General features: G+C 40.5%; 1 protein-coding gene across 7 annotated transcripts in view; it reads right to left on the bottom strand.

Moving 5' to 3' along the window:
* Positions 1-2,782: 2,782 nt before the first annotated feature.
* The window catches only part of BCAR3 (BCAR3 adaptor protein, NSP family member), a 314,683-nt gene continuing 293,328 nt past the window's right edge, over positions 2,783-24,137 (bottom strand). For all 7 annotated transcript variants that reach the window (XM_078155007.1, XM_078155008.1, XM_020971978.2 and 4 more), the window contains 5 exons: positions 14,238-14,353; positions 11,639-11,810; positions 7,136-7,247; positions 6,088-6,300; positions 2,783-3,454 (listed from right to left, as the gene is read on the bottom strand). In XM_078155007.1, coding sequence (XP_078011133.1) covers positions 3,276-3,454; positions 6,088-6,300; positions 7,136-7,247; positions 11,639-11,810; positions 14,238-14,353 — 792 coding nt within the window. In that variant the 3' untranslated portion in view covers positions 2,783-3,275. The remainder of the gene's footprint in view (positions 3,455-6,087; positions 6,301-7,135; positions 7,248-11,638; positions 11,811-14,237; positions 14,354-24,137) is intronic.

Below are 24,137 nucleotides of genomic sequence, written 5' to 3'. Positions count from 1 at the left end.
CCTAGAATTCAGCAGAGTCAAATATGTGTAAACTGTGCTGATAGGTCTGATCCCTTGTCTAGAGCTTCTCTGGAGGATATAGTTCATGTGTGTTGGGACTGATAAAAAATGAAATAGACTATTCACTGGTAAATAATAACTAATGAGAAAGAATCAGGGAAGGTGATAAGGGGAGGATAAAAAGAAATCACTTCAGATTTACAAACTCCCTAAGTTGATTTATAAAAGATGTACAAAAGATACAACAAAGAAGACATAAAATTTCAAGGCAAATTTTTTCAAAATTTAAAAACTCACAAAATTGCCTCATTTACCTTAATGTGCTATTTCCTTTGGCAACAGGAAAGTCTACCTTCTGGTTGATTCTGAGCCTCGCTATGATACCCTGTGAATTGTGTTGCATGGGACTCAATTGCATGATTGGCTGTTCCAAAAAAGTTATTTATGACTTTTACCTAAAATCAAACAGAGCTAAAGGAGTTTTCTCCTGATATACCTACAATAGGTCAGCCTGTGATTTTAGGTTTAGTCCTGAGGGAACAATCTTGACTTTACATTTACAACCATCTCCCTCTTTCTCCTTTCATAGCACATTTCTCTGACCATAGCAGAGCTTCAAAGGTTTTATAAATATCTTACTTCTACAATCAGAAAGCATCTCTGAGCTACAATAATGAGATGCAGGTATATAGGACTTTGTTATTTTAATTCTGAATTTGTTTCACTTTCCTAATCTAGGCAACTGGAGAAAATCACTTCTTAAGATGTGCCATATTTGTGTAAATGATTACATATAGCCTAGTATAGCATAGTATAATCACATCTTTACTGAATGATGTGAAGTTAAACTATATCCCTGTCCTATACTGTGTAGTACTATAGTGTACCTATGCTGTGCTGTTCTCTACTGTATTGTCCTGTGATATGGTACACTGCTTGGTCATTCATCTGTGTGGATGTATGGCAGCAGTCCATCACTGATTTTGACTTAACAGTGTACCTTCAGCAAACCCTCAACCAGTATATTGCTAAGTACCTATATGCAGAGCCAGTGAAGAAAAATGGACTCAGTTTCTCCTAGGGATGGAAGGGTTACTTCAAGATGAAAGTGGACAGACAACATGAGGACACTGTGTTGCCTCTGTAATGCAGTACTAAGAGTACCTGGCCCTGATTAACAATTCGTCTTTACAAAGCAGGACATGCCCAGACTTCACGGGCAGATCAACGTGAAGCTATGTCACTGCAAACTCACTAAGGCACCAACCCTATATGGTGACTGGAGAACATCTTTCCCCTTTCTGACCTAAAAAAACCCTATTATTCCTTTTTTTTCTTTGGATACTGTGCTTCCCTCATATACCTGTTTTTCATATTTAAATGTTTCCCATGGTTTCTGTGTGTGTGTGTGTGTGTGTACTATATGCTATATGTGGTAGGCTAGTTTATATTATATTATGGTGTAGACTATAGTGTATTCTGTGCTATATACTATATACGTATATAGCGTGGTGTACTCTAGTATTTCTGTATATGCATGTATATAGAATATACACACATATAGTTATGTTTGTATTAAACACTATAGTATAGACTATTGCTTTGTTTATATTATACTACAGTACAGTAAAATATGCTAGGGGACCACATATAGTGGAGTATACTGTAATGTGGCACCCAGAGTAGATTGTGTATAGCATCCATTGTCATAATAGCCAGTGTGATAAGTGACATCACTCCATCCAGATCTACTCCACTTGTCACTTATGTTAGTGCTGTAATAAATGTGACATATCAATGTTCTGTGTTATTTATCATTCTGGTGCTATGCTGTTATACTGTGCTATGTTATGTGGTTCTTTACTATCTATACCATGTAATGTCCTATACTACACAGTACCCTACCCTACTCAACCAGGTTATGTATAATATACAATATGATGCTAAGCTGTATTATCTTACACTGTAGTATTATGATCATTTAATTCAGGAGGGGTTAGTTGAGCTGTTGCATACCATCTTCTGTTTTGGGAAGGGGCCCAGGTCAGCCCCTCTCATTAACCTCCTGGCCCTATTCCTGACTTTTTGGATTTCAGAGTCATGCCTCCTCCCTGGCCCCTCAATTGTTTTTCAGGTCTCTTCTGTGTATTGTTTTCACCATTAGAATATGAGGCCCTCTGAGGGCAGGAATTACCCTTTTTACTCATATTTGCATTCCCAGTACTTAGCACAGTATCTGGCACATGGTAAGCACTTAATACATGCTTGTTTCCTTCTTTCCTTTCTTAGGGAAGGTAGCATTCCAGTGGAACTGGTCTCTGCCGCATTAATAGAGAATGGAGGAGTTAGCCACCCATCTTTCAATGAGCCAAGAGATAAAATGACCATACCTTAACTTCCATCAATTTGACTTCCTAGGACCTTCCATTCAGCCCATATGCCTGCTTATACTTTTGTAGTATTTAATTAGGGTGGGGGAGAAGAGATACTGGACCATATATATAATTGGAGAAAAGATCTTAAGAACCAGAGGTCCTCTAAAAATGATTCTACTGTACATATATACACATACAGATATATGTGTGCAAATACATACACTAAGCAAAATGCATTTAAACCAGGTAAGGGTCATTGAATGTGAAGAAAAGATAACCTTCTACAGCAATGAGCAAGAATCCAATTTAACTTAAAGCATTTAAGAAAACTGTTCCTTGACCAATTAAATAAAAGGTATTTTGTTACTACCATGAGTAATTTAATTCTGATATTAAGAGACTTAACATTCACATAAAGATATATTTTTATTCATGACTATTTACACAGTTTTCATATTCATTTAAAGAATATCATACAACTGATACCTTCTGAAATGTTTCATGCTGTTCTTAACCTACTCTTTCTATTTACACTTCTGCTACATTATCCTGTGGGAATTGAAATTACTGGAAGTGGTCAAATGCAGTTATTTTAAGAGTTAAATCTGATCAAATGAGATCAGCTAACCCTATCCCACAAGGTACTTCCTTAAAGTTGACTAACAAATCATTAGCAACAGTTACATTAATAAATTATGATTCCTTTAAAAATCAGTAGTAATTTTAAACAATTCATAAATAAATGTGCACTGTGCAATTTACATTTTCAAATATCCTGTGGATACTAAAAGTTTTTATATTGTCACATTTGTACTTAAATATTTTATCAGATGATAAACTTTCCCAAAGAGGAAATTGGATAAGGTTGAAATAATATCTTAAGAGTTCTTTGAAGACTTTTCAGAGCTCTGCATGCTTCACAGGAGGAGGTTCCAACTTTCGTGAGAGTGCAGTTAAAATCTGGTTGAATTTCTCATATCTTTCAGTTTGATTGACTTGTGCTCCTTTGCTTCCCCATAGCAATCTCATCTGAAATTCAGTCTTGAAGATTTCATTCATTTCTTCATCTGCCTGAAAACCTATTAAGAGAAAAAGAAAAGACTGATGTCTGATACCTGAACTCACACTGTAGAGCTAAGACTGAAAACTTGTTTATGTGAAATGACAAAAAAATTAACCCCACTTTAAAAGTGTTTTGAATTGTCACGAATGGAAAACAGTGGTCACTGTTACTGATCTAGCTAAAGATAGTTGGGCAAAATTTAGCAGATTGAACATGTAGTAAGAATTAAGGACTATTTAACATGTTCCAAAGAAAGCTCAGGATGGGAATTTTGCAAAATGATACCCCGTGGTTGGTTAATAGGCCCAAGTTGTGGCTCCCCTCTTCATTTTTTCCAATGATTTTTCTATGATTTAGAAATTTTTATCACTTAGTGAAAGGGGGAAAAAATCAAGATTGTCAAAATGAATTGAACCACAGGATTTCAGAGTTGGAAGGGATATCAGTGTCCATCTAGATCCATAAAAATAATTTGATAACTATTTCAATATAGTTGTTTATATATAGTTGTTTACATGTATTCTTTTCATCCTATTAGATTCAGTCCAGTGGTCTTCTCTGTCTAGCTGTTTCTGGATTCTGACTATGGAATCTAATGTGTTAGCTATTTCTTGGCTCTGTTCCCTGTCAATTTAATAAGCATGACATCTATGACTTCATTCAAGGCACTGATTAAAATTAGTATGGAATGAAGCACAGATCCTTGAGATACTTCCCTAGAGCTTAAGAAAAGAAGGGTCAGGGTAGCTTGAGTTAAAACATTTGAAAACTTTCACTCTGTGGAATTGAGTTGGTTAAACAGGATATATATATAGGGGAAGGGAAGGGTTCCAAAGAGTTCAGGGGCTAGCTAGATGGAACATGGTCCCACATCAGGTCAGCATGTTAGAAAAGGTGAGGAATACAGACACAAGATGAGATGAAGCAAAGATAAAAGAGAGTGGTAGGGAGAGATGTTCTGCGTAGCAGGGAGGGGAGGAAAAAAATGCTCTTAAGAAAAGTCCATGTAAAGTCATGGAGACCCACCTAGATTGCCATACTGAGAACTCGAGGAGGAACCCAGTCTAAGCGGGGGCTTGATAGAGACAGTACTTAATGTTGGAATTGTTGGCTGTATTATAAGTAAGTTTTCTCTCTGCAGTTAGATCATAGTCTCAGGGTCAGAAGGAGCCTAGTAACAATTTCTTCCTTTTTGTCCATTCTGTGACATACCTGACATGGTTGTCCAACCTCTCCTTCAATGCTGCCAGTAGTGGGGCACTCCCTACTGATAAGCACAAGAGACCTGTGTTCCCTGAACACTTTTTGCATTAAGTTGGAGAAAGGTATCCAGGCATCCTAAAAGATATTTTATATTTAAAAACAATTTGGTGCAGTGGAAAGAGCACTGCCTTTGGAGTCAGAAGATAAGTTCAGATCTACTCTTTATTACTTGTGTAACTATGAGAAAGTCGCTTCCTCTTCTGGACCTCAGTTTCCCCAACTGATAAGATCAGGGGTTTGCATTAGATAGCTTCTAATTAAGGTCTTCTCCAGCTCTATATCTCTTCTATGTTCTTATGCCACACACACACAATTACTTTAATGTATTAGCTTCCATATGCTTCAGTTGGGTACCCCTACTCTCCTATTTTCAGGGGTGGGATAGTATGTCTTTGCCTAGTCCTTGAACAATGGCATCTGATCCTTCCCAGTCCCACATCCCTTCACTTTTAAGGATTTGTAGCCTCACTAATCAAACTGTGAACCTTTGATGGATTAAAAAATTCTAAAGTGAGGAAGAGGAAAATGGAAGCCTGGCTGAGCCACATGTATCTGAGGGAATTACTTTTTTTTAAAACTATTATCCTATTGTTTTTATGAAGATCAGTCACTGCTATACTCACTGAAATCTGTTAGTCACACATTGCTTAGTTTATAATCTAAAGAGGAATTTTTTACATGCTAATGGGAGATGATAGTATAATCCACGATGACAAGAATTCATTCCTACGCATTCTAAAGTTTATAAAGCCTTTTATTCACAACAACCTTATGATTGTGCCTAAGGAGTGTTCCCATTTTATCCACAAGGTAAGAAATGGAAGGGTTATCAGTGACCATCTACTTCAAAAGCTCTTAGCTGGGGATCCATAAACTTTTTAAAAAAAATAATTTGGTAACTATTTCAGTGTAGTTGATTACTTGTATTCCTTTCATCCCATTGTGATTCAGCCATAATTACATAATATAGCTAGTAAGTGGAAGAGCCTTGGTTTGAACCCAAGGATTCTGAGCCTCTAGGGTCACTGCATCACATTGCCTCAGTATATATACATATCATTTGGTCAAATCCCTTATCAAGGATTTTACTTCCTCTTCCCTTATTCTACAGTAAAGCTACTAATGAAGTCAGACAATAGGAGGAGAAATGAGAAACACAGGTAAATACACAGGCTGGTTAATCCAGTTTAGAATACATAGGAATCAAAAGATAATGACAGTTTCAAATGGAGAATAAATAATTATGAAAAAGGAACTGAATTTTCATGTGTTGACCTTGTCCACTTTTGTCTTCACCAAAGGGATCACCAAGGATCGCTCATTTTGCTATGATTTTATTTTTGATCAGCAGTAATGATAAAGTAGCTCAGAGACACGCCTGCTTACCTTCCAGAGTCCTTTCCGCATTTGCTCGGTACATGTCTGCAGCCTGGGCTATGAATCGGGCTGTTTCTAGATGGCTCAACATGATTTCACAGCTTTGATCATTTTTTTCCCACATGTCTGTTCCTTCAAAAGTGACTGCCTGCCGCTCCATCAAGGTCACTAGAGGCATAAGCAGTGGGACTGTTACCTTGTTTTGGGGAACACACATGGTCTCTGGAAAACAGAAATGGGAATCTGTGGGTGTACTTTTCCTTCCAAGAAGACTAAGAAACAAGACAGGTGAGACGGGCAGAAGATGACTGGGCTCTTGTGCAGGTTTTGATCAGTGGCAGTGGAATGGGCTGCCTAGAAAAGTCATAGGTTCACCCTGAATGGGGGTCTTTAAGCAAAGGCTGGATGGAGGGAAGGGAATAAGCATTTATGTAGTGCCTACTGTGTGCCAGGCAATATGCTAAGTGATTTACACCAACTCTGGGAGATATGTGTGCTGTTTTGATCCCCATTTTACAGATAAGGAAACAATCAAAGGGAGGGTAACTTGCTCAGTCACAGCTGTTAAGTGTCTTGAGGTCTGATTTGCGCTCAGGTCTTTCTGACTGCAGGCCAAGCCTTCTATCCACTGAGCTACCTGTCTGCCTCTGACAAAACAAAGGTGGTGGTGATTCTTGGAGAAGGTAAGGAGGGGATTCTTGTTTAGGTATGGGTTCAACAATAAATAGGGATTTTGGGGTTCCTTCCAATCCTGAGATTATACAGTAGATGAAGTAACCAGGGTTTGGTGGTGTTTTGGTTTTTTTCTTTAACCACTAAAAACGCCCTATGAAATTATGTCTTTCCAAGAAAATGGCCTCCCTAAATCAACGATCTCTACAGATAAGCCTTTGCCACTTCTGGTTGTTAAGCTTTAGCTAAATGCCTTGAGAGAGCTAGAAATTATAAATTCTCATACGTGGGTGGGGAGGGTAGTGTGTGTATGTGTGTGTTTGCATGTGAATAACACTGTTCACTCAAAACTCAACATAGCCATCAGTTGTTGCTTTGTGCCTACCTTTGCCTTCATGTAAAGTTTTGCTGAAAGGTTTCAGTTGCTTTTCGTAGAGGATTGCAGTCTGGGTGTACTGGTGTCGTAAAGCAGTCCACGTCTGTTCTAACCTCATAATCTGTGAGGAAAGATGTCACAGTAACTCTTGGGAAAGTCATGGTTGTGTCATTTGGAATAAACCCTGAGGTTCCCACACAAGTTGGACCAGGCCTAGGCAATTTAACTGCTCCTTCATGAAACTTTTTTTCTTCAAGACATCCAGGGAGGGAGAACCCACTACCTTCTTAGGCAGCCCATTCCAGTTTTGGATAGCTCCAATTATTTGGAGGTGGTTTTTTTTTTAAATTCCCTGTCATCAAGCCTAAATTTTCTTTATTGCACCTTTTACTCATTGCTCATAGTTAAGCTCTCTGGGACCAAACATAATCCCTTTTCCACATTACAGCCTTGCAAGTACTTGAAGATGGGCTATACCCAGAAACCATGATGTGAAATCAGAAGGCATCAATCAATACTTTAAAAAAAAAACATGTCCAGAACTGAACATAGTATTCCAGATATGATATAATCAGGACCAAGGACAGAGACATTATCACTATCTACGCCACTATCCAAGGGGAAAGGGGGAGAGACCAACATGTGATTACGGGTACATTCCACTCTGATGGCAATGGTGGCCTAGGCTAATTTCTCTCACACCACCCCCTCTAAACTTTTCTTCCCATCCTGCTCACACCCTCCCTTCTACAGTAGAGGTTTATTCACTCTTTTCAACCTAAAGTTTTATCTTTCCATCTCTGCTGTCTCGTGCCTTCTCATTTGTCACTACCCTGACCTAAGAGTTCATGCTGCAGTGGAACCAGATGTATGAATAGGTTTGGCCAACGTGTGTGTGTGTGTGTGTGTGTGTGTGTGTGTAGTAAATACACACAAATGCAAGTCTGATGCCTTCAGTTGTTACAGAGCCTATTCCCTGCTCAAATTCTGTTATATTCACTTATCTTTGTAATTGTTACATCTCTCTGGTTGAGAGTATGTAAGGATTGTTTTGCTTTTCTCTCCATCTCCAAAATCCAACAGAAAGTTTAATAAATGTTTGTTGAAGTTTGTTGATGGAACAGAAATCAGTTGTACTTTGCCGGCTTTGACCTGGAATCCCCAGGTTTTAAAGTATGTCCATTTTATTCCCAGCAGCCTTCACCATTTAAAATCTAACCCCTGCAACTCAGGGGTTAGATGTGTGTCACGCTACTGCCAACCTCTTTTGCTGAGGATGAGGAGACCATCTTTAGGGAAGTATAACAAGGTTCATTCCAGTTCCACAAAGGTAGGGAACTTCCTGCCTACGTAATAAACAAGGGTGTCTGGTAAGTCCCTAACGTTTCAAGGTTGATGTCACAGAGGGTTAATAACCCAGCCCTTTCTTTCACAAAAGTCATACACACACGCACACAAAATCCCCAAGTATCACTGTCAGGGAAGTATTGGGTATGACCCAGTGGGGTATTTCTCATGTTGGTTCTCTCCCTTGGCTCCTGGAAGGCTTTCTCTAGATATGTAATTCTGGAAGTGCTTCATAGTAGATAGCAACCCAATCAAGGGAGGAATGTATATAATGTTAATTCAACCCAAATAAATAATTCTGATAGGATCACAGGGTTTCTAGCTAGAAGAAACATCATTTAGTTCAACTCTCTCCTTTTACAGATGAGAAAATCTGAAGCTACAGAAGGATCATTAAACAGAGGGACCACAGGTTGGGGTATCCTTCATGTGCAGGCCCTTGCCCCTGTGGGGGGCTCAAAGAAGATTGGAAAGCAATGGGAACCAGGTAGCAGGGAGAAGAATATGGGGATTGCTCCCTAAATCTCTGTTGCATTATTGTCTTGGGATTGTTGAAACTCTTCTGATTACTCCCAGAATGTTTATACATCCTCTTATTATATGATGACAGACTTAGTTTAAAAAAAAATAGGGAAGGGACAATAGAAAAGGAGAAGTGGGTTACCTAAATTCACAAAGGTAGTGATTATCACATTGATCATAGATTTGGAGTTATAAGGGACTTCTAGTCCAGGTTCCTGGTTTTTTTTTTAACCCTTAGGTAGGAAGGGGGCCAAATCTGTGATTTCATTAGTGAGGAAACTCCCACTACCAATGCAGCTGTGCTCAGTAATTGTTAGATAATTTATAGTCATAGAGAATTGCTTAACTAGCACGTGTTAGCAACAAAATTTAAACCCAGGTCTTTCTGATTCCAAGTCCCAAGCCAGCTCTCTATTTCCTCCTGTACCATGCTGCCTCTCCTCATCTTACACATGAGGACACTGAGGTCCAGAGGGGAGAAATGCTTCCTCCAGAGACCAGCGCAACTCCAAATTCAATACTCTTCTCACCATACCACACCACCAACCCAAGTTATCCAGAGAGGATGTAATATAAAGAAAATGCAGCTTAAAAAAATAGGAAATACATTTTAGTTGATTTTCTAGAAGCAGCGATGTATTTTGATTTAAGTCATGTAGTTAGCAGGCCCTAATGTGACTCTTGGGATGGGGTTGGGGGAGTGGCACAAAACAACTTTGGTTTCATTACATGTGATTGCTCCAATCAACTGAACTAGTTATAGAGGCCTGACTGGCAGAATGACTTAGATCTGATACTATCCTCAGTGTAAGGAAAAGCTGACAAGATAGGAATTCTGAATATGGGTTGGCTGGCACTTGACATGTGTCCATTCCTTTCTTGATACTTTTTCCACATGACATTGCACTCTCAGGTTCTCCTCCTGTCTTCCTTACTATTTTTTGGTTTCATAGATCCCAGAACTAGAGGAGACCTCAGAGACCACTTAGTTCAACTTCATCTTTTATAGACAAAGAAAATGGGGCCCGGCAAAATTAACTGACTTGTTCCGCCAAAGTCATACAGCTTTTAAGTGTCCAAGCTTGGACTTAACCCCAGCTGTCTCTCTCTGTTCTTCTCATTGTACCACTCTGCCTCCTTTGCCAGCCCCCTCATCTTCCACCTTTAAACATCCTGTGTCCTGGGCCCAACCTGGGTCTTCTTGGTTATCTCCCACAGCTTTAGTCATTGCTTCTTGGAAGGTACTTCATTGACATATATCTTTCTACACGCCCAACCTCTACAATCCCACATCTCAGACTGTGCTATCCTTCTCCTCTAACTGGGCATCCAGTTAGCAACTCAAAATTAATAGTTCTAAAACTGAACTCATTTCTCCCTACCTACCTAGTTTTTCTATTGATGGCACCACCACCACACTTGCTGGAATAAAATTTTGGAGTCACCTTTGGCTCTTCCCTAATTCTTTACTCACCCTGTCCCAAGTCTTGTTGAATCTACTTCCAAAAATACATCCCTCCCTTTCCTGTCCACTGCAACCATCTTCATAAAGGCCCTCATCTTTTGTCACCTCTATTACAACTAGCCTCCTAATTGGTCTTTATCCTTCCACCATGTATTTGCCACACTACTACTGAGAATCCTCCTAGGGCACCAATGTGGTTATTTCCTTACTCTATTGAAAAGCAAACTTCATTGGCTTCCCAATATCGAATATAGTATAAACTTCTGATTCCAGCATTCACACTCTAACTCTGGCTTAAGTGCCTTGCAAACAGCAGGTGTTTAATAAATATTACCGAATTTTATTCATGGACTCTCTTCAGTCCTGCCATTCCCTATTCTTCCATCCCCATTCCCATCCCACCCTGTCCAATCTCCCTGCTTTTATTCATGCTGTCTTCTGTGTTTGGAATGGATTCCCCACTCCTATCCCCAATCCTGTTTTTAAGTTCCTCCATCGTTCCAGGAAACAACTCAAGATCCATCTCTTCTACTAAGCCTTCCCTGATTCTTCAGTACCCATCCCCAGTTCTAAAGGATCTCTTCCCCTCAGAGCTGGTAAGGTCACATCTCCCACATCCCTTATGCCTACAGTGTCTAATGAAGAATAGGTAGTAAATAAATATAGAATTGAATTGATAAAGGTTCTCATGCATTAGACATGTCATAAAAGTTTATAAGTTCCAAATGAGATGTCTTCAGCAGGTTATTCATGTAATCCACTGTCCTTCGGAAATGTTTCCCTGTGTTCTAGGCTTCATAGAGTTAAAAAACTACACTGTCAACACATGCAGAGATCCAGACAGAAATATGTTGTTTCTGGCAAAAACAAGCTACAGTGTGGCATACCATCCTAATTGGTTTCTCACAGAAAACATTGATTTTTTTTTCCTTTTGGATGACACTCCTCATTGTACATCAGAGGCACTTGCTGACTGTCAGCAATTACCCACTGTTTTAAAAACAGAAAGTACTTTGCACAATACTTTCAGCTGCCCTTGTAATCAAAGGCAGCTTTTATCATGGTTCAGTTTAACTTACTTATTGAATAAAACAGTTAAGAGAGTTGCCTGGCTGACAAGCCTGTTAAAGAACATCATCTCCACCTATGAGGCCACAGAAGGCAAAACAATCACTTACTTGTGGCATTTCCAGGGCTTTCATGATGGTGGAGAAGGCATACAGGTCCCCCATGGAGTCCTTCAGTTCCACAGCCACCTGAATGATCTTATGGACTGTTGCTGCTCTCTCCTCCAAACTACCTGTGCAGCCCAGGATATCCACCGCTATGCCTATGGCCATTGTGTTGTGTCTGAAAGGGAAAAAGCATGAAGTCACTCTAATGGTGGGGTCCACTTAAGTATGGTGAAGCCAAGGGCAAACCCATTCCGTGAATGTCAAGGACAGCACTGCTGTACTGCTCAAAGCTGTTCTCAGCAGTGAAGCACAGTGGCCCAAGAGTCAGGAGGCCCAGGCTTCAAGCACTTGGTAGGTATCTGGGTAGACCACAGACAAATCATTTAATCTCACTGAGCCTCAGTTTCCTCATTTGTAAATTGGAGATAGAATTCATTCACTTAACAGTTATTTTAAGCATCCACCTTTGTACGAGGTATTTAGGGATACAAAGACAAAAAAAAAGAAAGCGGTACCTGCTTGAACTGAGTTTGAATATGATCTCACACACTCACTAGCTGTGTGACCCCAGGCAAGTCATTTAACCTGTTTGCCTGACTTTCCTCCTCTGTGAAATGGGAATAATAATAATGGCACCTACCTCCCAAGTTGTTGATGAGATAATAATTATAAAGTGCTTAGCACAGTGCCTGGCACATAGTAAATGCTATATATTCTCATATATATGTGTAATATGTATACACACACATGTCAGCTATTATCATTATCATCAAGGAACTTACATTATGTTGGAGGGAAATGGCATGTATACAGATAAGTAAATGCTAAATAATCTCACATAATGGCTTGGCAAACTTGAAAGCACTTTAAAAAACGGAAGTTATTATTCCTCAAATACTAAATCAGTCTGTGGGGTAATCCCTTCAGCAATGTGGACCAAAGCCCATCCTGTTATCGGGAGCCCAGCCCTGTCTATGTTCTCTCCTTATTTCACAATAGGGGTGAGGAGGGGGACTCGAGGCAGCTTGCTGGGGAGACTTTGACTTCCTCACTTTCTCCAACACCCCAAGGACTCCACTAGAGCACAAGGGCTACCCATCGGTTCTCCCCTCCTCTTGTCCAGTGACCAGTCCATCTTTTCTGAATGCACATTTCTTTTGATAACATCCTTTACACCAGTTCTTCTAAGTTCCTTATTTGTGACATGTCACAGCCTCTTCAGAGCCAACAAGAGCCTTCTACACTGCCATCTTGAGTGCTGGGCATTTTCAATTTTTCAGAGACTATTGTTCCATGATTCAGAGATAGACAACATCAGTAGAATGTTGAAATTTAAAAGATGGGGCTTTGTTCCAAGGGAAAAGTCCCTTCTAAATTTGATGGCACTTATTTCCTCTCATTCTCTAAATTTCTAGTGTTCACATTGTCAGGCATTTAATATGACAAGTGCCTGCTTCAACAATTCAACATTTATTAAGCACCTTCTGTGTTTTAAGCAGTGTTGTGCTGGGGATACATGAAAAATGGGGAACATGAAAGAATGCACCCTAAGAAGGTAATATAACACATTCCTAATTATGATAAAAGGCAGAATGTAATAAGGGAAAAGGTGAGATGCAAAGGGCTGTTGAGGAAGTTTTAGGAAGGAAAGCTCACATGTAGCTTAGGGGGATGCAGCAGGGCCCTTCAAGGAGAAGAAGGATTTCAAAAAGAAGAACACATTGCAAGCACAAAGCGCAGCCTTTGTGAAGGTAAAGAGAAGGCAGAGGAAGTTGGGAATTTCCAGCACCACAGAAGATGGAATGTTCTGGTGGACTGGGGCATAGATCCCTGTAGAGGACTTCCTGCTTGTTACAAATAATGCTTTCAATGGAAACAGGAACTCATGAGCTTGACCCAGAGGACTTGCTATCACCTGCTTGTACATTCACTTCACAAAACTTTAGTCCTTTCATAGCAAATCACTGGTTCAGAACAAAATGAGATTGTGCTTTTCCTAACAGACTTTTTCTATCCTTCCTCACAAACTCCCACCATTTATTCTTGAATCTATTCGCCTTTCAAATGGACAAAGGCCTTTAAGATGAAAGAGAGGCCAGGGTTTAAGAGGTATGAAGAACTAGTAACTCTCTGTCTACGGTGTGTTTGGAACACCCCCAGACTCTTCACCAGGGCCATGATTATTGACTCCTGCGTGGATGGGCCAGCCATGCCACCAGCTGTGTACAAAGAGTTCTTTTCTCCCTCAACCTCCCCCGACAGCAGTGTCATAAACACAGCTATGATCTCGTGAGACTTCCTCTCCAGATAATCTTTGTTAATGTCCAGGAAGTATCTTCTTGCAAATGTCTTCAGAGGAAAAACCTAGGTTCACAGCAGCGTGCCAAAGACTGACATCTCTCTCTAGATAGACAACTATTAAGCACCTCTTCTTGTTTCAAGCAACGCTGTCCTCATTGTATTGGGGACACATGACAGATTTATCCATTTTTTTCCTTTCTAAATGTTGTTTCCTGATAAACAACAGGGGTGGCATCTTCTTCTACCTGCCTGACAGGCAAGAGTCAGCGGACTCAAATAAAAAGTGACCAGGAATGTTTACCTTTCAATGATGTCCAGGCGCAGTTGGTGTCCGTAAGGCAAGGTAATGAGCTCCAGACCTGAGTTTACTCCCATGATCCTCCTCATCTCTTCAGAGACCTCTAGTATCCTAGCAACCTGTCAAGTAGAAAAGCTTAAATATATTAATTTAGGAAATTGGCTTGACATGACCCTGCTCTAATGTGTAGAAAGAGCTACAGAAAACACAGGCACACTCAAAAGTATTCTGAGAGTACCCTTATCTAAAAACATATGTATGTTATACAATGATGTCAGCGCTAGAAAGTGAAATGCTGCGAGAAAAGAGGGCAAAAGGATTGAGTTGTTTGGTCTCCAGAGTTGGCGAGAATGTCCAAAGAAACATTTCAGTAATTTAGGCTCATGTCAGAAGTATCCTAGAAACCTATTGTAATATTTTACTACCATTGCCAGGTGTGTGTGTATGTGTGGGTATGTGTGTATTAGACTCCATCAATTTATTGAAAGAATGAAATGGTAATTCCCAAGTTTTCTTTTCCCATAACCTTTGCTATTCCAATTCTCACAAATATGCTGATTATGTCTTAACGATGCTTTTCTTGTGATGAGGAGCTAGCCCCTTTAAATCTGGAAACAATTTGGGCTTGACACTGCAGGCTTGAGAAACAGGTTTGAAATGTGAGTTTCAAGCGTCTTAGCATCTTAAATGTAGAGCTGAATGGGACCGTAGAGGTCATCTAATCAAAGACATGTTTGTCTACTTGCTGGGATTTTTACTTATGGGAATGCTGGTTCTATGTAACTTTTAAGGAGAGGGGCAAGCCAGCTCTACCCCAGGCCTGGTTAGGTGTGAAGCCATGAGACCCACCACAATATAATGAAGAAGAAAGAAGTATCAGCTACACACTTGTAATTACTATAGAAGGGAATCATAATCAAACAGGATGCTGGACCCTAACTCTTTACTTTTTTAGCGGCATTCTAGATGCCTCTTCAGGACACATAATGCAAAACAAAGCATCTGGGAGCGTGGCCTCTGTTATTAACCTTGACCTTTGGCTCAGCAAAGGAACCACTGGGGGTTCAAGAAAATAAATACGTGGGAGTTCAGTGACAGGTCCAGGCACAGAAATAATGAGTTCACCTATGTGGCCTTCTACTTTTAGGTGCTCTGGGCTTCCGTATCCCCCATATAGAGTCCGCCAGGTGGCGCCATAGTGCATAGACCACTGGGCTTGCAATCCAGACTCACTCATCTTCATGAGTTCAAATCTAGCCTCAGACACTAGGTGTATGACCCTGGGCAAGTCACTTCACCCTGTTTGCCTCAGTTTCTTCATCTGTAAAATGAGCTGGAGAAGGAAATGGCAAACTACTCCAGTAGCTCTGCCAAGAAAAACCGAAATGGGAGTCGTGAAGAATTGGACATGACTGAACAACAACAGCCATCTCCCATATACAAAGTAAGACGAATTCTCAACGACTACTTCACCTCCATCTTTCAGAATTCCTAGCTTCATTCAGAGCTCAGGTCAAGAGCCACTTACATGGGGTCTTTCCTGATTCATCCTGGTTGTTAGTATCTCTTCCCACCACCTACTCCACCCTGAAATTACCTTATTTAGCTCACTAGAATATAAGCTCTTTGAGGGCAGGGACTATTTTATTTGTATCCCTATCACCTAGCACAGTGCTTGGCACACAGTAGGCACTTAATAAATGCTTGCTGATTAACTGGCAACTATGGAGGAGATAATTGTCTTAATGACAATAGTCAACGTAGCATGGTTGTCCATTGGGAATTGTTATATGCACAGGAGAAGGAAGGAATCCTGGCACAATTCACAAGATCAGATTTACACTTTTTGCCATGGGAAGGTACCTGCCTAGGCATTTGTCACAGCCTATTTGCTTCAGAACTGTTGGCAGCAACCCAGATTTCCCCATGTGTTTCAGAAGCTTAAGTCTGTTGTGTCGGTAAAGCCCAATACCTTAATGTGATTTCCTTTAGTTATCATGAACTATTGTAGTCAGAATAAAAAGCTCTTGGTATGTTTGAAGTTAAAAGAAAAATCAAAATTTAATGTATTCACAAGTAAGGACCTCTACTTCCAGTGAAAAGACTAAGTAATAATTAAAGCTGACATTTAGAGGCACTTTCAGGTTCACAAAATGCTGTACATCCATTATTGTCCTTGGACCTCACTGGTGCTACTGGATCAAACCCATTTCAGAGAAAAGGAAGCTGAGCCTCAGCAATATGGAAGTGGTTTGCCTTTGTTCACATAGCTAGTATCCATGGAGGGATTTGAACCTGACACTGTCTTCTTGACTGCAAGTCAAAAACTATGTAACAGACTTGCTGCCCCCTTGTCCTTTTCCTAAATGTCAAAGTTTCTGCCCAGTGACTGGACAACACCTGGCAGCTGACTTTCAGAAAGTGAGGATGAAGGGCACTAAGAATGCCAAAGTCTCCACTTGATTCAGTTCAAATAAGCACTTCGTGAAAACCTACTCTGTGCCAGGCTGTGAAAATACAGAAACCAAAGTGAAACTTTAATCCTTATAACTTTAGTCCAGGGACTAGGAGCAGTTCAAGGCTACTGTACTCATAGCTCTGTGTCTCTGGATTCACATTTGCAACACCATTAACAAGAACCATGTGTCTGCCATATAGCTTCTGAACATCTATTTAGTGTAATGAGTCTGAGGATAAATGCTAGGCCCCGCTGATTATACCAGTTGTGCTAATTATTTAACACCTCTGAGCCTCAGTTTCCTTATCTGTTACGTAAGGAGGTCAGATTATGTTGTACAGCTGAGGAAGTTCCTTCCAACTGTAAATATATGACTATTCTGATTTTAAAAAAAAATCAGAGGTACTGAAATGGTCCCAGGGTCCCAGTGGCTCTGGAGATCACTGATCTGATTATAGCAGGAACTTGGCTGGGAGTCAGAGACCCTAAATGAGGAGTGACCTTGGGTCTCAGCTGACCTCTGATCATTTCTTCAATTAACCCACATATAAAGTAAAGATCAGTATATCTGTGAGGCCCTGACCCATATAAACCAAGTAAAAAGCAGCCCTGAAGTGGTAGAACAGTAAAGTCTGATGTGCTATTCAAAGCCTGGGAAGTGGTGTTTCTCCCTTGGGGAGAGAAGTGATAGATGATCATAGGGCAGTGTTGTTAAAAGTTCCTGAAATCCAACCCATCTGAAGGTGGGAAGGGGCAAAGGAAAAAGGCAGAGCAAACAAGGAGGCTACAGAGCCCTCCAATTATGAAGTGCATTTGAGAGAAATTTCAGGCACTTAAGAAATCACTGCTGTTCTCTTTGAAAAACTAATTATACTTTCTGGCGTCAGCACTGGAAAAATAACACTTAAATACTTCAATGGCATTTTTCAAACATTAATTACTACCTCCTCCCCAGAACTGGAAAATTGTTTTTGTTTTGTTTTCCTACATCTTGTTGAAGAAATGGGTAAAAGGATGTTTACAGGATAGAAAGGACAATTATGTATAGGGGTGGGAGCAAAATTTTTCATAGGTTCTGTCCACTCCCCCAGTAACCTCCCTTTCCCCAAACACTCTCACCACACTTTCTTATTTTCACAGTATCCCCAAACACTGTAACAACAATAAAGCAGTTCATTTTTTTAAAAAAGTAATACTTATAAAGCTATAATATTTAAACTATATATCATATAACTCTACATGTAATTATATACATATGTATGCACACATACACACATATAAAACATATAGTTAAAAGGACCTGTAAATGTCCATTTAACCAGCATAAAGGCAAGATCATAGGCTGGTAAACTACCTTGAAGGTAAGAGATTGTTTGATTTTTTTGTTAGTGTGTCTCCAATCTAGAATATTGCCTGACAAACAGAAAACACTACATAAATGCTTGGTAATAAACATTTATTAAGCACCTGTTATGTGCCAGGCACTGTGCTAAGTACTAGGGATACAAAAAGAGGCAAAAGACAATCCTTGACCACAAGGATTTCACAACCCCATGGGGAAGACAACAATCAAACAAAGATGTACAAGCTATATACAGGACAAATAGGAAATAATGGGGCAAGCCCTAGAATTAAGAAAGGTTGGGAAAGGCTCCCTGTAAATCATGGGATTTTAGTTGGGGCTTGAAGGAAGCCAGGGAAGACAGGAGGCAAAGATGAGAAGGAAGAGCATCGAAGGCATGGGGGACAGCCAGAGAAAATTCCTGGAGTCAAGAGACAAGAGCCTTGTACTAGGAATAGTCAGGAGACCAGTGCCACTAGATCAGAGTATGTAGTAGGGAATAAGGTGTAAGAAGACCAGAAGAATAATAGGGGGCTAGGTTATGAAGGGCTTTGAATGCCAAATGAAGGATTTTATATTTGATCCTGGAAGTCATTGGAGTTTACTGAGTGGAGGCGACCATGGCCAGAGTTTAGGAAAATCACTTTGGTGCTGAATGGAGGATGGACTCAAGTGGGGAGAGACAAGGCAGGCAGAACCACTAGCAGGCTATTGCAATAGTCCAAGCATGAAGTTTTGAGAGCTTGGCACTTGGCCGTATCAGAAGACAGAAAAGAATGCATTTGAGAGACGATGCAAAGGTGAAATCGCCAGGCTTTGACAAATTGGATATGGAGGGATGAGGGATCACATAAAGCAAGGATGAAACCTAGGCTGAAAGCCAAGGAGACTGGAGGAAGGTGGTACTCTTGGCAGTAATATGGAAGTTTGCAAGTTAGGGGGAAGACTTAGGGAGAAAGATAATGAATGCATTCTGTTTGGGGAATGTTGAGCTTAAGTTTCCTAGTGGACATCCAGTTCAAGATATTTGAAAGGCAGTTAGAGACAGAGATCAGCAGAAATGTTGGGACTGGATAGGCAGACTTCAGAATCATCAGCATAGAGATGGTAATTAAATCCATGGGAAGCTGATGAGATCACCAAATGAAGTAGACTAGAGGGAGAAGAGAAGGGGGCCCAGGACAAAACCCTGAGGGACACCTATATTGAGAGGGTGTGATTTGGATGAAGATCCAGCCAAGGAGACAGAGGAGTGGTCAGATAGGTATGAGGAGAACCAGGAGAAAATGGTGTCCCTAAAACCTAGAGAGAAGAAATTATCAAGGAGGAGATAGGGATCAACAGTGTTAAGAGGTCAAGGAGAATGAGAAATGTTCACTGAATGACTAAACTGGATATCTTTGATTATGTATTTTTTATGTACCTATTTATGTGTTCATAACCAGGGGCTGAAAAGTACATACTGCACATTCTCAAAAACCTCTCTTGTAGAGACTAATTACTCAGTATTCCCTGCCTTCCTGAGACAGGCAACCACATTGCCTTTCTCTCCCTGTTCAGGAAACTCTTTCTGAAGAGAATCCTGAGCTAAGAGTATTCTCTCTAAAATCCAGAAGCCAGAAGTCTAGGACGTCTTTTTAAGCTCTCTGCCAACTCACCCTCTCACTTAGGTCTGGAGGACTGAGTAATCAATGTCCACCAATGAGGAGAGTCTCATACAAATGAGGTTTGAGTTCTAGATTCCATGTTTTCCCCCAGTAGACAGTGTTTTGAGAGCAGGAACTCTTTGACTTTGATTTAGTGTTGGTGCCTAGCAAAATGTCCTAATAAATACCTGCTGAATTGAATTTAAATGAACTAGAAATGGAACCCAAAAAGCTGAAGTCACTGGAATCTATGGTCACAATCAGGCTCAAAGCACCACTGACTTCTCTGAAAGAAAGAAAAGCTCCCATATTTGATCCTAAAAGGTTTTAGTTCAGTGGGTTTCTAGCAGGTACTAACTCTTCTACCCTAAGCTGCTCCTTAATGGTTAATTCTGTGAACATATATCTTGAGGATTTAGTCACTTGGAGGGGAGAGAGTATGGTAGGCTTTTAGGGGTTCAAAGAATGAGATATGGACCACTGAGTGGCACAATGGATAGAACACTGGGCCCAGAGCCCGTAAGACTCATCTTCATAAATTCAAATCTGGCTGCAGACATTTACTAGCTGGGTGACCCTAGGCAAGTCATTTAACCCTGTTTGCCTCAGTTTTCTCATTTGGAAAATGAGCTGGAGAAGGAAATGGCAAACCATTCTAGTATCTCTGCCAAGAAAACCCCACAAGGGGTCATGAAGAATTGGACACGACTGAAAAAAAAAACGACAAGAAGAATAAGATCCAGGAGTTAATACAGATCAAGATTAAATTGCAGGTCCCGGAGAGCTGGGACTTGGGGGAGGCAAGATGGACAGACACCCTGGCTGTAAACAACAGACCCCCCCAACAGTGGGAGGAATGATGAGACACATTTTTTATAAATTCACGTATTTTTAATACCAGAAAATCTCACTGTCCAATTGGCATTTTGTGATAAGTCAAAGTTTCATATATGACAGCAGAGCCTTAAAGTCTGTCTTGTGGACTATAACATACAGGATGCTGGCTACCCTAGAGTTGAAACATTTGACACTGTTGACCACCATCTCCATATCATCCCAACTTGATCCCTGCTTTCCCCTAGGCTTCCATGATGTTGCCATGTCTGGTTTTCCTGACAAATCCTTCTCCATTTTCATTGCTGATTTCTCATTCTCCTGTTCCCTAAGAGTAAGAGTCTAACATTGCTCCCACCCATAGGCCCTCTCTTAACTCTACTCTTGGCAGTCTTAGCCACTCCCAAAGCTTCTTTGCAGATGACTTGTGAAGAAGCTTTCTCCTATTTCTAACTGTCTGCTGGACATTTCCAAATGGACATCTGACATTTCAAACTTAAAACATCTGAAAAAGAATTTTTCATCTCACCTCTCAAACCAGAGTCTTTTTCTTAATTTCCCATCACTTCCCTCGTCATGTAGGCTCAACACCCCAAAGTAATTCTTGACTCCTCAACCTACCTCCCGTGTCCTATGAGCAGCCAAGTCATGGAAATCTCTTAAATCTATCCCTTCTGTTTCCACTGCCAAACTGACCCTGGTTTGGTCCCTCACCACCTCTTTCCTGGACTGTTCTCATAATGATCCATTATAATAGCCTCCTAATAGGTTTCCCTGCCTCTTGTCTCTTCCTATTCCAGTCCATTGTTCACAGTGTGCCCAAGGTTATCTTAATGAACAGATCTACTGTGTCGGTCTACTGTTCAAAAAACTGTGGCACCTCACTGCTTTCCCCGCAAAATACAATTTCTTTATTACAGTATTCAAGACCATGGTATGGCTTCAATCTACCTTTCTGGTCTCTCACATCTTTCTCTCATCTATCTTTCATGCTACTCTCACAGCCACCATCTTAATTCAGACCCCACTATCTCTTCTAGACCAATGCTTCTTAAACTGTGGGTCGTGAAAAATCTGGCAACAGTAAAAGGTTTCTGAACATGCAGTGACCAAAAATGAATTAAAAATCGGAGGTATTTCTGGCAATGCTTGCCCTATTGCATCACACAACTTCACCACAGCCTTGGTTCTGAACACAAAGCATGCATACTTTGCACTGCACATGCCATCATGCAACACCAATGAATGCTGCTAACATTAGAAAAAGGGTCTCGAGTGGAAAAAGTTTAAGAAGCCCTGTCCTAGACTACTCCAGTGGCCTCCAGATTAGTCCCTCTGCCTCAACTCTTTCCCCACTCTAATCCATCCTCCACCAAGATACCTAAGTGATTTTCCTTAAGTCCAGGTTACTCCCTTACTCAGTCCATTGCAGTCCACTCCTATTGCCTCTAGAATAAAAGACAAATTCTTCTGTTTGGATTTTAAAGCCCTTTACCACCTGGCCCCAACCAAGCTCTCCAGATTTATCATACGTTACTCTCCTCTCTATGGTCCAACCAAATGTACTATCCTATTCCTCATATACAGTATTCCATCTCCATGCTCTTCCATTGGCTCTTTCCTATGCTTGGAATCTTTTCCCTCCTCAACTCTGGCTTACAAAATCCATTCTTTCAACATTCAGATTGCACACTGTCTTCTACTTGAGAAGCCTTTTCTAATTCCCACCACCGGGCCCCCAGTATTCTGTATATACTCAGATATCACAATGTCTCCAATAAAATATAATCTTTTTGAGAACAGGAGCTGCCATTTTGTGATTTATATCTGGGCTTTGGAAAATAGGTGCACATATGTAGGTGCTCATTGACTGGTTGGCTGATTATTCTGTACTTCAGTTAAATTGTTTCCCAGTTCATCCTGCCCTCTCCTCCTTTCCACCACACCACTGATCATCGACATTCTTTCCTGATCTTTAAGAACCAAGTCCTGGTGCCTTCTTCATGAAGCCTTTTCTAATCCTTTACAGTAACAAGTGACTCCTCTCTCCCTGAACCTTTTGGACAATCTGACTTTTCCTATATATTTAAAAACATCCTATTTTGTATTAGAGTTATATATATACATATGGATGCCTTATTGCCTTAACTTAAAAGTAAATTTCATTGAAACTGTACTGTTGGATAGTAAGATTTGGGACCAGAAAATTGGAAATCTAAATTGCTTATTCTACAGATAAGGAACCGGAGGCACAGAGAACTGATTAATCTAAGGTCACGTTTATCATTGTTGTATCTTTAGTGACCAGCACAAAATAGGTGCTCAAGAATAATGTTTGATGGATTTAATTTTCAAACTTTGCCTAAGGTACACAGATGGCCTTTTTCCAGTTCTAGGTGACAATATTCAAGACAGAAATTTGGTTTTACCTCAGAGTAGATAGTCTAGCCACTGCTCCTTTCTAACACTCAAAATCAGGGTATAAATGAAGAGGACCAAGCGTCTTACAAATACTCTAATAGCTCTAACTGGTAGAAGTTTCAGAGAGGCTTCATATATATTTCATATATTTAAGCTTCATATAAGGAAAAATTACTGACAGAGCTACCCAAAACTGGAATGGCCTGCCTTGGGAGACAATAGGTTCCACCTGACAAGAGGTCTTTAAGTGAAGCCTGGATGACCATTTATCAGAGAAGCTATAGAGAGGTTTAATTATAAACTGACAGAGAATTAGACTTTGTTTCCCTCTATAGTCATTATCATTAATTCTCTCTGCTTAATGGTTATTAACGTGTCCCCACTGTGCAAACAGTGTAATTTATGTCTTTTGTTTGTAAAGCTCTTACCTCTCAAGAGGTAGCAGAGCTTCTTAAGCCTCCTGGCATACTAGGCAAGAGCTTAGCGTTCAGGTTCAGAGGCCCTGGATTTAAGTCTCCCCTCTGCCACTTATTACCAGTGTAACTATAGGCAAGTCACACAACCTCTCCTCTGGACTCAAGTTTCCTCATCTTCAAAATAAGAGGTTGGAGTAGAAGACCCCTTGGTGTCTTCTGGCTACGAGAATGTGAGAATGAATAGAACATTCTCCCCTTCACTTTTTTCACTGCTCTGAGAAAAGAAAAGGAAAGGACAAGTTCTGTGAGGGGTACCATGTGCTCCCCATTACAGAACATATGGAAGCCAGATGTTTGCAGGGCTCACCTTGCCACTTTGGTTGCTTTCTGCTCTGCCTCCTTCCTTTTTCTGAAATCCTGCTCTTTTTTTTTTTTTTGGAGGGAGGGGGAGGAGGGAAAGAAAAAGCAATCCTCTCATTTCAAAGGAAATTTCCAATATAAGGGCAAGGGGAATTAATAGTGAATTGTGGTCACACAGTAGATCAGCTGGGGAAGAGAGGCAGAGACCTCTGTGCCTGAACTTACTACATGTCTAGAGAATGAATGAGCTCCCTGGCAACTTAAAATGGCAGAATGGGAGAATCGACCGTGCCTCCCAGATTTCCGTGACATCCCACGAGAAGGAATGACTTAGAACCAAGTCTGGCTGTGCATCAGCCAGGAATAGAGACCACGGTAACCATGGCCACCACTCCGTCCGTAACCCTCACCACCATCCTGCCAGGC

The sequence above is a fragment of the Phascolarctos cinereus genome, unplaced genomic scaffold (genome assembly GCF_003287225.1).
Source record: "Phascolarctos cinereus isolate Bilbo 61053 unplaced genomic scaffold, phaCin_HiC Scaffold_5;HRSCAF=322, whole genome shotgun sequence".
Lineage (NCBI taxonomy): Eukaryota > Metazoa > Chordata > Mammalia > Diprotodontia > Phascolarctidae > Phascolarctos > Phascolarctos cinereus.
This window is presented reverse-complemented; position numbering and strand designations above follow the sequence as displayed.